General features: G+C 43.0%; 1 protein-coding gene across 1 annotated transcript in view; it reads left to right on the top strand.

Moving 5' to 3' along the window:
• Window positions 1-17,518, top strand: part of ECM1 (extracellular matrix protein 1) — a 39,476-nt gene that overhangs the window by 14,364 nt on the left and 7,594 nt on the right. The window contains exons 2-3 of the mRNA XM_085847322.1: window positions 3,664-3,786; window positions 8,616-8,830. Of these exons, the coding sequence (XP_085703448.1) occupies window positions 3,664-3,786; window positions 8,616-8,830 (338 nt within the window). The remainder of the gene's footprint in view (window positions 1-3,663; window positions 3,787-8,615; window positions 8,831-17,518) is intronic.

The following is a 17,518-nucleotide window of genomic DNA, read 5'->3' as shown; positions in this document are numbered from 1 at the left end:
ACTACAACAATATATATATATATATATATATATATATATATATATATATATATATATATATATATATATATATATATATATATATATATATATATATATATATATATATATATATATATATATATATATATATATATACTTGTAATTGCACTCGCAGCTCCCACCTCTTTCCCCCTCCAAAATATGATTAATAGTAAATACCTATCATAATTTTAAACTTACCTTGTGTGTCGACAAACACCAGATATGACCTTCCCATCGGTATTAAGAAGCACAAAGGTTTAGTTAGAATGCACCGTCTTCGTCCTTTCATGGGTGCACATCGCCGGGAGTTTTTGCGATTATGGATCGCAAGATATCAACTCTTTGGACGAGTTTGTCAGGAAGTTCTCCAACTGTTTCATTGTGCAGGGGCACACCCCTTTCTCACATGTACACTTACAAGTACTTTCGGCTTCTTTAAAAGTTTTGCTTAGTCATTTCATTCTACAATCCTTATCTGGGAGGCATGAAAGATGTCCAGGCTGCCTTGACTTACTTCGTTACTTGGGTTTTCTGTGCATTCGGAGCAGAAATTCGTCATTTTGAAAGTACCGTATTGATTTGTGACTTGAATTGTTGATACAAGTCAGAAACATGGCTGGAGAGGCACACGACATTGCAGCAGAATAAAGAGGAGGCATTGCGATTGGTATGTAGTGAAGGGAGGATAACGTATGAATGGTCACTCGTAGAAGCGAGACAGGTGTTATGATCATAGTGAAGAGGGACAGAAACAAATCGTTTGACACAACATTGACTGGTAGTAGAAGAGGTATAGGGAAGAGACTGCTCTGCGGTTAGCCAAAGTTTGGAGGTGGCTCGACAAAGTAGGATCATTAATCGGTCAGACAGCCTTGACTTGGGCACTATCCGGAATACCAATAACTGACGGAGTTGCGCCCCGGAAATGGAAGCAGTCTTCTTCTTCTTCTTCTTCTTCTTGTTGTGTCTGGCAACTTGGCAGTCAGGTAGCTATCATTTTGTTTGGGCGACGATGCCGAGCTGTTAGGGTTAGAGTGAGGGTGAACCGCTGATGCTGCTGTGCTGTGCCCCTATACCCATGCACTGGTACTCATTTCGCCAACCTCAGAAGGATGACAGGCTGAGTCAACCTCACTTGGTGTTAATTCAGTGGCCAACAGGGCTTGAACTCAGGACCCTAAGATCCCAAGCTAGCCACACTAACCACCAAGCCAACACCAGGCATGGAAGCAGTATTCCATCACCACCCTGCCTTTGGATTTGTAGAGGGTGAGAAGCTGATGGGAGTTGAAGTACTTGTGAGCTCTGAAGAGGAAACCAAGTTTTGTGAAGGCAGATGTGGTGATCCACTGGATGAGGATGTGGGCCTGTCGGGAGAGATTTCTGGAGTTGGTGACACCGAGGAGGATTGCTGGAGGTGAGAGCTGTACCTTCGAAGAGGTGGTTGTGTTGATCTTGTTGGATGTTAGAAGGGTTTTAGTCTTGAACTGATTGAAACAGAATGTTGTTGGAGGATAAGATTGAGATCACAACTGATGGAGACCACAGTTGAGAAGAGATTGACAGGAGGTGAACTGTAATTTATAACTGGTGGAGTGAAGGACAGTTGCATCAGAAAAGGACTGCATGGGGTATATAGTATCGGTAAGGAGGTCATTGATGAAAATGAGGAGGTTGAGATGAGAGAACATTGAGGGATGCCAGAATTAATGTGGTGACCGTCAGAGAGGGTACTATCAATGTAGGTAGAGATATATCTCCCAGTGAGGAAGCTGGAAAACCAGGAGATGAACTGAAGCTGAAGCCAATACATTGGGAGCTTCACGAGGAACACTTTGTACCAGACTTGGTCAAAGGCTTTGCTGATGTCCAGTGAAACAACTTGACTTTTTCCGTCCAGGCTGGAGCTCCTCAAGGTAGCATTCTGGGCCCTGTTCTTTTTCTGGTTTTCATCAGTGATCTCTCATTCTCTGGAAAATCCTTTTTATCTCTTTGCTGATGACTCCACCCTCTGTCATGCCATCTGTCATCCCTCAGATCGGCAAGCAGCAGCCTCTTCACTCTCTGTAGATCTGGATAAAAATCACAAATTGGTCCTACACATGGAACATGTCTTTCAACCCTGACAAATCTCAAACTCTCTCACCATGTCTCCCTCCGAAAGGATCGTCTGGACCCCCCCCCCCCCAATATACTTTCTCAACAATCCTTGTGAAGAAATCCTTTCATTCAAGCTTTTGGGTCTCACTATCTGCCAGGATCTTTCCTGGGAAAGCCACATTTCCGGGCTGGCCTCGAAAGCCACGCAGTCACCGACTCTGCATCCTCCATCGTGCAAAGTCCTTCCTTGACACACCTGAGCTCCTGATGACGTACAAAGCTTTCCTTTGCAGCCTGATGGAGTACTGCTCCTCCCTTCTGGGCTGGTGCTCTTGCCTCTCACCTTTTTTGGCTTCCTGCTGTGGACATCAAGGCATTTAGGATCATTGGTGTCTCCCGTGATGAGGCTATCTTTGGGTCTCTCACTCTCTCAATGGAGGCAGGTCGGTGGTCTTTCTGTCTTCTACTGTCTCCTCTCTGGCTTCGCCCCTCCCCCCGCTCTGTCTGTGATCTGCTCCCCTCCCTCCTATTTTTGCAGAGAGCTCTCAAGATTCAACAGCAACCATCCTTTTCTTCTTTCCGCTGCTCCCGTTAGGGGTCGCCACAGTGGATCATCCGTTATGATCCGCATAATGATTTGGCTCACGTTTTTCACTGGATGTCCTTCCTGACGTAACCCTGGTCGCTTCTTACGACACAGGGATATGGTACACCTATTCTAACAGGGGCATACACCAGGCCCGGTACACGTACTCACTTCGCCGACCTCGGAAGGATGACAGGCTGAGTCAACCTCCTGTTGTGTATTAATTCAAGCGGCCAACGGGGCTTGAACTGAGGAGCTTTTGGATCCCAAGCTGCTACCCTAACCACGACGCCAACACCAGGCTCTCCACCAGCAACCCCCTTCTGGTACAAATTACCAAAATCAAGAATCACTGCTCACCTTCACTCTTTCATTACCGATGGAACAAACACTCTTCAATCCCACTCTTCCCTCCATATCTTCAAAACAGATGTTCACCACCATATCTTATCTCCCCACATCCAAAACCATGATCTTTTCTACCCCCTTTAATTCACCCCAAACCGACCTCCTTCAAATTCCTTGCTTTCCTTCCTGAAAGTCCCTGTAGTGTCCATCTTGTTTACCCTGTGTACCTCCACCCCATCCCTCTCCCTGCCACAGATATCCTCCTCTCTCCCACTCTTGTTTCCTGCTCCCATTGTTGTACATTATGTGTTATCTCTTATATAAGCCTTGACAGTGTATCCCCCCCCCAAAAAAAGCGAATTGTGTTTTGCAATTGTCTACCAATATCCTTGTAATTAATGTCCAAATACAGTAATATCTACTTATGCCTTTGTCCTGCAAGGAATTTGTATATGAGCCTTGGATCACTGTAAAAAAAAAAAATTGCTGTTTGATGTACTGAGGTTATCTGTAATCTTTCCAATTTTGGTGATCTGTAATCTCTCTGTAATCTTTCTTTAAACCCAATACTTGCTGTCTCTTTCGTTGAAATCTCGGCTTCACAGTGCAGAAGCCGGTGAAAGCCTCGGTGCCGGAATGGTTGGTGGAGCAACTGAAAATGAACACTAATCCCAGTGCATTGAAACCTGATTCCGACTCCTGTGGCCTCGAACCCCGCACCCCAAAAGGTGGGATATACTGAGTTTATGATCATTGATTATTATCCTGTGCATGCAAAGTGAAAAGCAGGGTTAAGTAATTGGTTCACTTTGTCTGTATGTCTGTCCACAAATGTCGGTGAATGAGCAAGGAACAACTTTATTTCAACCGAATGTTATATTTTGAACACTGATTGGAAAAAAAACAACCTGTACTTTAGCAGTACTTTGGCTCTGAATTTGTGCTGATCGCGATAACTTTTTTTTTAAGTCTGCCTGTCTGGCAGTGAAACAAAATTGAAAATCATTCCAAACAGGAAACTTACTGTTCTTAGGGATGTAATGAAGGACACAAACAAGCACGTATAACTAATTTAACGTGGTGTAAAAGACGCTGCATCAACAGCACTAAACTTCTGGAAAAAATTCAAACTTTTAAAATCATATTTATTTCAATGGAATTGTATACTTGAACGCGAGAACACAAATCACCTTTTTGGCGCTTTCAAAACGCTTCCGTTTCACAGTACTTGGACAAAATGTTACAGCATTTTACATCGGTACTCGACCAATCAAATTTTCCGCTCGCAGACCCCGCCCATGTCCTTTTTCTCAAGACTGCATGGGGTCATGTGTTCTCTGAACTCCCTAGTTTCGCCCTTTTCCCCTTCTTCATTTTATTGTTAATCTTGATCTTTTTACTTCATTTTGTTTTTTGTTTTTCTTTCCCCTTTCTTTTCTTATGGTACGTCTTTATTTTTACCCTCGCCGAAGGAGAGGATATTGCATTTGGGTCCATTTTTTACTTGGCAAAACATTATTATTCTTTCTGTTTTTTTTTTTTGACAAGTTTGTTGATTGCCTCCATTTGTTTGTGTGTTTGTTTGTCTGTCTGTCTGCTTGCCTCCAGCCCAAACCGTTCAGCCGATCGTTCTGAAATTAATGACACTGACCCTGCGACAGTCCGGCATTGTAGTTTCGTAAAATTCGGTCGTCCAAAAAGATCTACGTAGGTCAATAGGCCAATTTGAGCCAAATTTTCTAAAATCCTCAAATTTCAACCGATTGACTTGAAATTTGAACATGATTTGCATATCAGGTCGTTGAATTCAACCACCTATTAATTTTGAGGTTATCATAGGTCAAAAGGTCAACCTAAAATAGGCCAAATTTTTAAATTGTTTCTAAAATTGTCAATTTTCATCTGATTGACTTGAAATTTGAAGAGCATTTGCATCTCACATCACTGATTTCAACCACTTATTAATTTTCAGGTGAACGTTGGCCAAAAGGTCAAAATATGCCAAAAGGCCAATTTGTGCCAAATTTTCTAAAATCGTCAATTTTCATCTGATTGACTTGAAATTTGAAGAGCATTTTTATGTCAGCTGCTGAATTCAACTGCCAATTAATTTTTAGGTCAAAAGGTCAACACTGGCTTAATTTATAAAATTGATAGGGCCAAAACCTAAATATATCACTGTATCTCTAAGTTGTGGACGAGTTGTGACAAACTAAGGTGGATGAGTTGAATAGGTGACAAGAACAAGCGGATTGGATTTTGGTTCGGATCCAGCCCATCAGTGGGATATAAAACGTAAACTCTTCCACCTGGCAGAGGTATGTGCTTTACCAAGTGCCATTCTACTTTCTCAGGTCATTTCGGGGTAAAATGGTCCACAGAAAATTTTTTTTTGACATCATCAGTCACGTGATTTGGCAGCCATATTGTTTAAATAATAATAATAAACCTTCAAAAATCATCATCTCCAAAGTGGCTGAACAGATCCAGGTGAAGCCTTACACATATGACTGCCTATCCATAAGGAACAAAAGGTTCACCCATATGATGTCATTGGTTAAAAAAAAGGTTTGGCCGCCATATTGGATTTACCCGAAAACCTTAAAAAAAAATCTTCTCCAGAATGACTGGGCAGATCAAGGGGAAACTTCACACAAATGTTCCCCAAGCTTTGGGTGTACAAGTTTGTGAAGGAATAATATAAAAGCTGGTTTGGCAGCCATATTGGATTGAAGAAAATATTAAATAATGTTTTCTCTTGAACTGCTTAATCAATCGACATGAAAATTATGATCTGGTATTGATGGGAAATACATGTTTTAAATTTCAACTTGATCAGACATATGGTCTGGCAGCCAGGAATATTTGATTTTTTTTGATTTTGGTTCTTTTTTTTTTTTCTTTTTTTTTCTTTTTTTTCTTTTTTTTTGAGTCTGGCTCACTTGGCTGTGCCTTGATGGGTTTGAGGGTAGAGGAGTAGCAGCTGAATTGCGAATCCTATTCAGGTTCCGCCTGATGACTTCATCTTTGATTTTTACTTGTTCGGGTTCCTTCTGATTACCATATTTTCCAGTGTATAAACCGCACATTTTTATCGACAAAAAGAGGTAAAAGTTAGGGATGCGGTTAATACTTGGGTGTAGAAAAAAATTAGTCTTAAAAACTATCAATACTGAATTTCGATTATATTCCAAATGAACACTTTTGTAACATTCGGAACTGCGGTTAAGCTCAATTCTGGCATTTAAATTTTTGAAAATCGGTTCAGGTGAAGAGTTTGTAGAGCGTTTTATTAACCGTGTGCGGAAATTAAATAAGTCACGCTTGGAGACACCCGCAATTTAGGTGCGTGGTGTATATAGAGCCTCACGGCTCTGAAAACGCCATTAAACACAAAAGACGAAGACTAAGAAGAAGAAGAACACCTGGTCTCACATCAAAATAATTATTCACAATTGCTAGAGTGCAATAATGGAGCACCCACCTCAATCTTGTTTCCCTCGTATGTCGTGTTCAAGAGGAAGACAATACCTAAAGACAAGTTTCCAGCCAGCGTCATTGTTCATGCACAGCAGAAGAGGTGGACAGACGAGGGACTATCTTTTTACACGCATCATTTTCTACATGAACATCTCATGCAGTCAGAATTGATCTACCAAGCTTGTTCCTTACATCTGACTCTATGCTAGCAAATCCTGGTTAGCGGGACGTGGTTGAAAACTAGGAACAACCAATCAACCCCGAGTACTTTTCTATACAAGGGCAGGAAATAGACTTAAAAGGAAGAAGAAGATTCTCATGATAACGAGGAGCCACGTGGGATGGTGAAGCTTTAAGAAGTGCCAGTGCTGTTCGGTTATTTTGGCCTACTTTGGCTCTCTTCGTTTCCCCTCGTTTCTATCAGTGGTTCCTAACTTTCTTCCCGCGGATTACTCGTGTTGCCCAGACGAACTTTCTTACTTCGCAGGCCTTTGTATTCAACCCAGGTTTCGAGGAACATGAGCTGCATCTCGGGAGAATCACCACAGACAAACTTTCCTATTTTCATCAGTTGAAAATCAACATTTCGTGACGTGTTTCCCGCCGGGAGTTTCGTCCCAGATTCTGACGAGCATTGGCCATATGCATCTTGATTGGACTTTCACCATTACTCCCATAGCGACGTTGGCTGAGCATCATGTTGATTGGGAGACTGCCGGCTCTCATCTCATTCTGAAATGCGGCATATCCAACAACATGAACGACACGGAGGACGACGACATTTGGGAGGAGGCGGCTGCAAATGACAGTGACAGCGACGAGGACTTGCTGTACCCTGTTTCGGACAAGGAGTTTTGTGCCGTCTTCGACGAGGAAAGCATTGACGGGGATTTCTTCGGGTTTAGCTGAAAAGCTTCACCAAACGCAAACGGCCCTTTTCAGGGCCACAGATCCACAAGAAATACAGGATGTATGATACCTGTATGAATCTCTTTTCTTCCTTGTTCTGGGAACAAACAAAAAAATCCTCTTTACAATATTAAATAAGAAAGATAAACAAAAACTTCTTTGTATCCTCTCCTCTCTTCAACTTCTTCAAAATGAGAATAAGACTGTTAGATGAAAGTAAGCAGACACGGGAGTCAGCATGTTGATGCCTCCGTCACTTTGTTCCATACAAAGTTCATGCACAAACGTATTTATACGTAGATGGGAAAATAAAATGATCAATGTATTCTCTTTTTAATTTTTTTTTTGTGAGGGTGAAAAACAGAGGTGCAGTTAATACACGCCGCGGTTTATACAACGGAAAATATGGTATTCCAATTCCAACGCAGGACTGTACCTATTTGGTCTTCCATTTGATTTGAATTGAATTTATTTTAATCCCATTCTAAATTCAGTTGAATAATAATGTCATTGGTCAGGTGTCCAATCAAAGTGGGGTGTTTTGGTACCTGGTCATCACTGTCAGCAGTTATAAAGTGGCAATTGTAATAATGTCTATTACGAACATAACACACCAGTACACAAACACTACACAACACAAAACAAGTCCTGGTGAGGGTCTGCAATCTCTGATTGCTCTTTTTCTTGCTTGATTTGTTTCTCATCTACATTGCTTTTCTTTGTCAGAATCTTTGTTGAATACCAATTGCATTGCAGAAGATTTTTATGATGTGATCCAAAATGTACATTTGTATGCTCGTGGATGTGCAATAATCGATAGGTTTTGTACACGACCCATATCCAAATTTCATTAAAACCAGATATGTTGAGTTTATCTGTTTTAAAGAAATGTTTCCTGAAGGAGACAACTATATGCTCTGAACAAAATAATTACATATTATTCAGCCGGAGTATGCCACATATTTTTCCAGTTGTCAGATATCCCTTTCCCTTCCCCCTCCCCCGAACATTCCTCTTTAATGGAAGAAGCTTGGGAAATGACATGGCACCCAATCCTAAAGAGCTTATAAAAAAAGCTTAGTGACATTTGTTTGAGAAAATACATTGCAGTTGCAGGATGATTGAAAACGCACTGAAATAAAACATTACCCTCTCTTTCTCTTTACAGCCCAGCCTCCCTTCCCACCCGGGATGCCGAATGAGATGAACATTGCAGCCATTTGCAATACTGACCGCCCCCCATTGGACCGTGGATTTGTGGTTCCCAGCTCTGCATTTGGGTTTCTCCGTCGCCGAGTGGAGATGCTGCACTCCTTGAATGCTGCCTTTTCTGGCTGTTGCTCTCAAGATGAATCGCAACAGCTGAACTGTGCAGCAGAGGCTGTAAGAATGGCAGTCGTGGGATCCATAGCAGGATCTGTAAATGCTTATGCCTTCACTTTGTGAGAGTATTTGCAGTCATTAGTGGTTGTGCACGAGATTACCAAAAGTGTTTGGATAGCACACCCAAAGTTGAAATGAACCCTCACATATGGACAGGTGTTTTTAATTTTTCGTCCCCACATTGCTAAACATCATGTGCTTTATAAAGATGTGGAGCACATGTTGAAACTCAGTTGTAATTAAGATGTCATGAGGCAAAGATCTGATTGGCCTTCAACTTGGAATGGTTCTTGAGAGCTGGAGGTTCGAAACGTTTCTCTCACATTGGATCAACCCCAATCAAATGTATGGGATTTCTTTAGGAAACGACCCTTTCCTTCGAGGTTGGAATTCTTCAGGACATGTCCTGGGGCCAGACCTGTTCCTGGTTTGCATAAATGACCAATCAGCCTCTTTAGAAAACCTTGTACATCACTTTGTATATGACTCTTCTTTGCTCGAAAAATCTCTCACAGCAATGAGATACGAGTTGCAGTCAAATACTTGTTCACTGATTTTGAAGAAACCACGAAGCTGGTAAATCACTTGGAGGTCCCACACACTTGCTTCCAAACGTATGTCCCAAAATGCTTCGAAGTCCCACCCAATTGGTCTCTACACAAAGAAAATGATGTTTGTCCTCCAGTTCATTTTTTGCATTCAATCTCTGGCAGAGGTGCACTTTTTGGAATTCTTTTGATTAGCAATCTGTGATAACCTTTCCTGAAGCGAGCATATATCCAAGATGGCTTCCAGGACAGGGAGCAAACTTGGAATCCTCTGCACAGCCAAGCTATTCCTCATCCACTCTCAGTTCCTGACAGTACACAGAGCATTCATCTGCAGTGCCACAAAGTATGGATGTCCTCTGTGGGCTGGTGCTGCCAGATCTCATCCTGCATCTCTGGAAGAGGTGGAAGTGGCCTTGAGTCCATTTACTCAATCGGAGAGTGGAAGTGCAAGGTCTGCTCCTCTCCCACTGCAGACAAGTTGGTGGACTAGCCGTTTTTCATTCCTGGTCTTGCTTCCACCTGCCCTTTCAGGTATTTGTTCCTCACAAGTCCAATTGTACAACATTAATTCCACGAGCAACCCCAACCTTGTTACTCTTCCACAATTGAAGCTCACTGCTGATCTCTACTCTTATTTCCCCCTCTTATCGACTGTGGAATCACCTCCCTGAGTCTGTCCAATCATGTTCTCTCGACAGCTTTTATGTTGAGCCATTGCCATCTCAAGTTATCCTCTATTCCTATTCCTGATATTTTATATTCTCACCAATCTCTTATCTTGATCACCCGCACTTCTCCACATTTACCCTGTTTGTCAGTTTTCCCTGCCTGCTGTCTTTTCAACCCACTCAGTTCCCTTGTCCTATGTACACTGTGTCCCGATTTGTGCTACCTGTATGCTTGTTCCTTTCCCATTCCTCTGTTCTCCCTTGTATGCCAACTCTCTCTGTTCAATTGCTTTGTCAATGTTGACCCTCTCTCATTCAGCTCCTCCATATTCCTTCTGAAAAAGACAACAGGTCATGCCAATCACATTATCATTTGAGGTGTGTGTGTTTTTTCTTTTCTTCTATGCACCCCTGAACCACTGGACGGAATGATTTGAAAACTGTTGGTTGTACTCGCGGTGTGTCCAGGTAGTTTTTGGGGTGAGGGGAAAAATAATAGTTCCAGGGGTTCATGACTGGGGAAGGACAGGCGAAAGTTGACATCCCTTTCTTTGCAATAGTTACTCTCTGCAGACTACTGTAATTGGAACTGTAACCAACTATGGTGGATGAGAGTTCGACACTCGTGTACCACAGTTTGAACTCTACAATTTTTTTTGTTCCTCGGCATGAGAACATGATGAACTTGGGCCACCCCCCCCACCCCCCGCTGGTGTTGTGTTGGCTTAATGGTTAGGGTGGCGGGCTTTGGATCCGAGGGTCCTGAGTTCAAGTCCAGCTCAGCTGTTGAATTAATACCAGGTGGGGTTAATTCGGCCTGCCATCCTTCCGAGGTCGGCAAAATGAGGGCCAGCATGCTGGTATACTGTGTCGGAGTGGCGACCCGTCCAGGATTGTGCCCAATAGCCAAGGAGACTGCTTCGGCAGCAACAACACTCTGCACAGATTATGGTCCCAATCTCATCCCCCCTCCCCCCAAGCAGCATATGCACCATATCGTGCATCCGGCACCTGTACTTTGCTTGTGATTTGTCCAAGATTACCTCCATCTACTCCAACACAAGTCAGATGTCTAAATGAAATTGCCGCTCACCATTCACAAACATTTTAGTCTGGCAGGAACAGTCATATGTGGCTGTGGCCATCATGTGGCCAACATATGTCATGGCACGAGGGAATACTCCAAGACGTAGCAATGTGTTTTTTATTTATTTGTTATTTCCTTAAGCGACGATAATATATGTATAATTCAAATACTTCAGAACAGTCCAGCTTCAGAACTTTGACTATTCCTGGGTGCTTTTTGAAGTGCGTTTGGGGTCATTGTCCTGCTGCATGACCCATACCCATCGACGGAGACCCAGCTTTCTGACACTGGGTTAATTATTGCGCTCCAACATGCCTTGGTAAATCTCCTGATTTCATGAAGCCATGCACACATTCAAGGTACCCAGTGCCAGAGGCAGCACAGCAACTCCAAAACATCAATGAACCTCCCCCATGTTGACTGCAGGGAAGGTGTTCTTTTCTTTGAAGGCTTCATTTTGTTTTCTGTAAACAGACATGATGTGCTTTCCCAAAAAACTTGAATTTGGTCTCATCTGTCTGCAGGACATTCTCCCAGAAGGATTTTGGCTTGTTCAAGTGTTTTGGCAAACTTCAGTCGGACTTTCTTATGTCTACCTCTCAGCAGTGGGGTCCTTCTGGGTCTCCCACCATATAACCCCCTTTCATCGAGTTGGTGACGGATGTTGCAAGTTGAAACTGTCGTACCTTGTGTCTGAAGGTCAGCTTGAATCTGTTTGGCAGTTGATCGAGGTGCTTTCTCCACTATTTGAACAATCCTTCGTTGCAATCTTCGATCAAGTTTTCTCTTGCGGCAACGTCCTGGAAGGTTGGCTCCAGTGCCGTGGACCTTACACTTCCTGATAACATTGCGTAAGGTGGACACAGGAACATCAAGGTCTCTGGAGATGGACTGGTAGCCATGAGATTGTCCATGCTTGGCTGCAATCTTGTGTCTGACTTCCTCAGACAATTCTCTGGTTTTCTTTCTTTTCTCCGTGCTCATTGTGGGGCACACAGTGACAAAAAAACCACAGAATGACTCCTTTTCTCTTTTCAAACTGATTGAATGAGTGATTTTTTTTATATTGCGGGTACCTGCAACTCACGATAGGTGAGTTCAATTACAAAGTAGAGGAGAATCACCTGCTTGAAATCTAATTATTTCTTACAACTTCTAATAGGTGTCAAATAACATTGTCCGGACCATTTTAGGATTTCTGTGTGGAATAAGATAAGATTTTTTTTTTTCAGCTTTTTGTATTTTGTTCCTCTGCAAACCAATGAAATACACATGTTGATCCCAAAATATATTTTAATTTCAACGATTTTCTGTAGGAATTAGTGCATTATTTGAAAAAAAGTGCAAGGGTGCCAATATTTTTGGCCACAACTGTATATAACTTGTAGACAGGATGGTCAGGTTAATATTGAATGTGTAAACACCTCTTGCTCATGGGTGGGGCCACGTGAGAACTTCCCATCACAAAAAGGCACACTTGTCACCACTCCAAAAAGAAAAGGCCGTCACGATCTATCTGGCCAGTGTGTGCTTGGCACGACAGGGTAATGCACTGTTGGGCCCGGAAGCCGGCAATGGATTTATTTTTATTGGGGCCGTCCCATTAGTGAGACGGCCTGGAGGAGGACTCCACCAAGAGGGTCAGAGGCGGAGGAGAAGAGAAGGACTGGAGTGTGAAGAAAAGGCCAGAAGGACAAAGAGGAGCCAAGAGAAAGGGCAGAGCAGGAGTATTCGTGCGGCAAAGAAACTCTGTGGAAAGGACAGAGAGGGTCACGAGGACTGGTTCAGGGTGCACGTCCCGAGCTGCTCCTCGTGGTTGGTTTGTCTCATCTTTGGGCTCGCTTCATTGCTGGCTTCCATAATGGACTGCATTATCACCTTCCACCATGCACATTGTGCCAAAGGAAAGTCCTCACCTGCAATGTGGCACCTAGTGTGGTTTGTTTTATTTTTTTCAGCCTTGTATATAAGTTTGACTAGTCCCTTCTCCCTCTGCGTTTGTTGATTCGTATGGTTTGTTCTGAACTCTCCTCCACCTTTTTCCCCCTATTCATTACAAATAAACTCTTTAAATGGTAAAATGTCTTCCATCCATCTGCCTCCTATGCGTGTGCAGTCGATTTTGGTTTATTTGGGCGATCTTGGGGAATGGTAAAGTTGTAAATTAAAGAGTAGAATAATTGAACGCAGTCGTAATTAGAAACCGTTTGGCCATTAGCAGGATGAAAGATTCCAACGTAGACTGCCTATGTTAGCAGAGGCTGTCTAATGTAACAATATTGTTGTAGTTAGTGTTGGGCCGATGTCAGTGTCGGCAATTTTTCGGTAATCAGCCAATTGGAGTCTGAATTCTGATTACTGATTAAAACCTTGTAGTTCTCACCCTTTTGTGGGAATTTCAATAAACATTCTAAAACAAGCCGGTAGGCGACATGGCTGTTCGCTCTAGATGGAAAGCTGGCCGGCGCGACTTTCCGATGTTCATGTACATGCTATCAATCAATTTAGCACAATAAATATGATTATCACAACCCTCTTAGTTTGCGCCCAGAAACCTGCCTTGTGAAATTTCAGGCATGTTTCCAAAGAGACTCCAACAAATGGCAGCCCTGGTAATTCCATTTATGTATTCATTAAAGATTTTATTTTTGTTATATGATGCTGTAAGACATTCTCCTTGGGCACAAAAAAACCAGGTCCCTCGGAGGTATTGATTTTTTTTTTTGTACAGTCCACAATAAGTGTACGATGTACGATAAAGTATTTTAGCTGTTGCTAAGCAACGGAGGTGTGCATAGCAACCATTCATTTTTGTGTACATGCTAGCCACATTGTACACGTTTCATCAAAATCAGACTCTTTCTCTTAGATATTCGCAATTAACCGTTTCTGAAATGTCCGACATGTACTCGCCCAAAACCTATCTCCTAGAAATATTTTCTGTTAGGGCTGCAAATTGGCATGAAGGGAGCGAGATAGATTGCGCACAGAACTCTAAGCTTCGATTTTTTGACCACTTTAAAGGGCCGTTGCTGGGGCCGGGGGTCCCATATTCGAAAGCACACGATTCCCAGAAATATTGGTCCGACCTACCAAATTTCATTGGAATCGGTTGAGTGGTTTAGCCCCGAGGCTTGACCAAAGTTTCGCGCACAGACAGATGGAAATGTCCAGAATAAGGGTGCTCTAAGAGCAGCCAAAAAATGTTGCATTATAGATGTTTCAGGGAGATGTGCAGAAACATTCATCTTGAGAAACAACTGCCAATCGTTATATGATGAAGAAAAAAATTGGCTCGGTAATTTAGAAAACTTGTTAATACAGCAAACGGCTCAGAAATTTGGTGGTGTTAAATATAATTTTCTTTGAAACTCAAAGAGAAACCATATAACCTTTATAAAGCACACCTTCACAGAAAATAACCAATTGCTTTGGAAATGGTCACAAGTACAAAGGAATACACTATCGCTTGTACCCTGCTGAGGTTAAAAGTTAAAACCCACTCTCATTCCTAGCCAAGTACAGTATGTCTTGCCGTCATACATTCCAGGCATACCAGAGTGCATCAAAGCGTCAGTTAAATATATTTTTAAAGCATCTGATATCACCATTTATGACACCGGGTCATTGGCCAATCGATTTACTTACTGTATGAACGATTGTTCAGAACGAATCCCTTTGCAACCTGGGGACTCCATGTACTGTATTTTGTATAAAACTTACTTTTCACAAGACCAGACAAGTATGAAACGCTTCGATATATACACACACACACACACACACACACACACACACACACACACACACACACACACACACACACACACACACACACACACACACACACACACACACACACACACACACACACACACACACACACACACACACACACACACACACACACTGGGGAAAACAAGTATTTGATACACTGCCGATTTTGCAGGTTTTCTCACTGACAAAGCACGTAGAGGTCTGTAATTTTTATCATAGGTACACTTCAACTGTGAAAGACGGAATCGAAAACAAAAATCCTGAAAATCACATTGTATGATTTTTAAATAATTAATTTGCATTTTATTGCATGAAATAAGTATTTGATCACCGACCAACCAGTAAGAATTCTGGCTCTCACAGACCTGTTAGTTTTGTCTTTAAGAAACCCTCCCATTCTCCACTCATTACCTGAATTAACTGCACCTGTTTGAATTCGTTATCTGCATAAAAGACAGCTGTTCACACTCAATCAATCAGACTCCAACCTCTCCACAATGGGCAAGACCAGAGAGCTGTCTAAGGACATCAGGGACAAAATTGTAGACTTGCACAAGGCTGGGATGGGCTACAGGACAATAGGCAAGCAGCTTGGTGAGAAGGCAACACCTGAAGGCACAGTTATTAGAAAATGGAAGAAGTTCAAGATAACAGTCAATCTCCTTCGGTCTGGAGCTCCATGCAAGATCTCACCTCGTGGAGCCTCAATGATCATGAGAAAGGTGAGGGATCAGCCCAGAACTACACGGCAGGACCTGGTCAATGACCTGAAGAGAGCTGGGACCACAGTATCAAAGAAAACCATAAGTAACACACTATGCCGTCATGGATTAAAATCCTGCAGCACACGCAAAGTCCCTCTGCTCAAGCCAGCGCATGTCCAGGCCCGTCTGAAGTTTGCCAATGACTATCTGGATGATCCATAGGAGAAGGTCATGTGGTCTGATGAGAACAAAATAGAGCTTTTTGGTTTAAACTCCACTTGCCGTGTTTGGAGGAAGAAGAAGGATGAGTTCAACCCCAAGAACACCATCCCAACCGTGAAGCATTGAGGTGGAAACATCATTCTGTCCCTTTTGCAGAAAAGCATCCCCAAAGGACGACTGCACCGTATTGAGGAGAGGATGGATGGGGCCATGTATCGCGAGATCTTGGCCAACAACCTCCTTCCCTCAACAAGAGCATTTAAGATGGGGTGTGGCTGGGTCTTCCAGCATGACAACGACCCGAAACACACAGCCAGGACAACTAAGGAGTGGCTCCGTAAGAAGCATCTCAAGGTCCTGGAGTGGCCGAGCCAGTCTCCAGACCTGAACCCAATAGAAAATCTTTGGAGGGAGCTGAAAGTCTGTGTTGCCCAGTGATAGCCCCGAAACCTGAAGGATCTGGAGAAGATCTGTATGGAGGAGTGGGCCAAAATCCCTGAGGCAGTCTGTGCAAACCTGGTTAAGAACTATAGGAAACATCTGATCTCTGTAATTGCAAACAAAGGTTTCTGTACCAAATATTAAGTTAAGTTCTGTTTTTCTGATGTATCAAATACTTATTTCATGCAATAATATGCAAATTAATTATTTAAAAATCATACAATGTGATTTTCAGGATTTTTGTTTTCGATTCTGTCTTTCACAGTTGAAGTGTACCTATGATAAAAATTAGACCTCTATGTGCTTTGTAAGTGGGAAAACCTGCAAAATCGGCAGTGTATCAAATATACTTGTTCTCCCCACTGTGTGTGTGTGTGTGTGTGTGTGTGTGTGTGTGTGTGTGTGTGTGTGTGTGTGTGTGTGTGTGTGTGTGTGTGTGTGTGTGTGTGTGTATATCTCGGGCGTAGTGGCATGCGCGTGTAATCCGGCTCCTCGGAGGCTTGGGTTGGAGGATCACTTGAGGACGAGAGCTCTGCGCTGGGCCACGCTATGAGAGGGTGTAGGGTAGCCCAGAATCATGGCGAAAACCAATCCTTATCCCTGTGTCGTAAGAAGCAACCAGGGTTGCGTCAGGAAGGGCATCCGGCGTGAAGCCTGTGCCAAATCAGTATGCGGATCATAACGGATGATCCGCTGTGGCGACCCCTTACGGGGTCTTCTTTCGGGGTCTATATACATATATATATATATATATATATATATATATATATATTGTTGCGGGTCGGGTGAGAAGACCACGAGTGGGGGGGGGGGGATACCTCGGCTCTCACCAGATTCCCTGGGATTGTAGGCCGTCGCACACGGATGATTCCGTGACGCGGTGGGTCGCTTAACCGACCGTGGGCGCCAATAACTCAACCCCGTGACCGAGGGTCCTCCCGTCTTCGGGTTACCTAATTAATCACGTGATTTAATTACCGGGGAACACGCCCTCGGTACGCCTTGTCCAGACTGGATCACTTTACTGGATCGGATGCAGCCGAGCGACACTGCCAAGGACGTACCGGCTTAAAGGAACGGATCATTGGGTATAAAGTCCCGGCTAATCTCGGATTTGGACCATGCTGGACCAATGAAGAAAAAGACAAAAACGAGTAGGGAACATTTCTAATCATGGTTTCTTTACAATGGGGCGAGGAAAGGTATGTGGTACAATCAATAGATTTATTGGGGTGTGTTGT

The sequence above is a fragment of the Eptatretus burgeri genome, chromosome 11 (genome assembly GCF_056783735.1).
Source record: "Eptatretus burgeri isolate ZD-2024b chromosome 11, Ebu_testis_v1, whole genome shotgun sequence".
In the NCBI taxonomy this organism is placed as follows: Eukaryota; Metazoa; Chordata; class Myxini; order Myxiniformes; family Myxinidae; genus Eptatretus; species Eptatretus burgeri.
The sequence above is the reverse complement of the archived record's forward strand: the minus strand, read 5'-3'. Positions and strand labels throughout refer to the sequence as shown.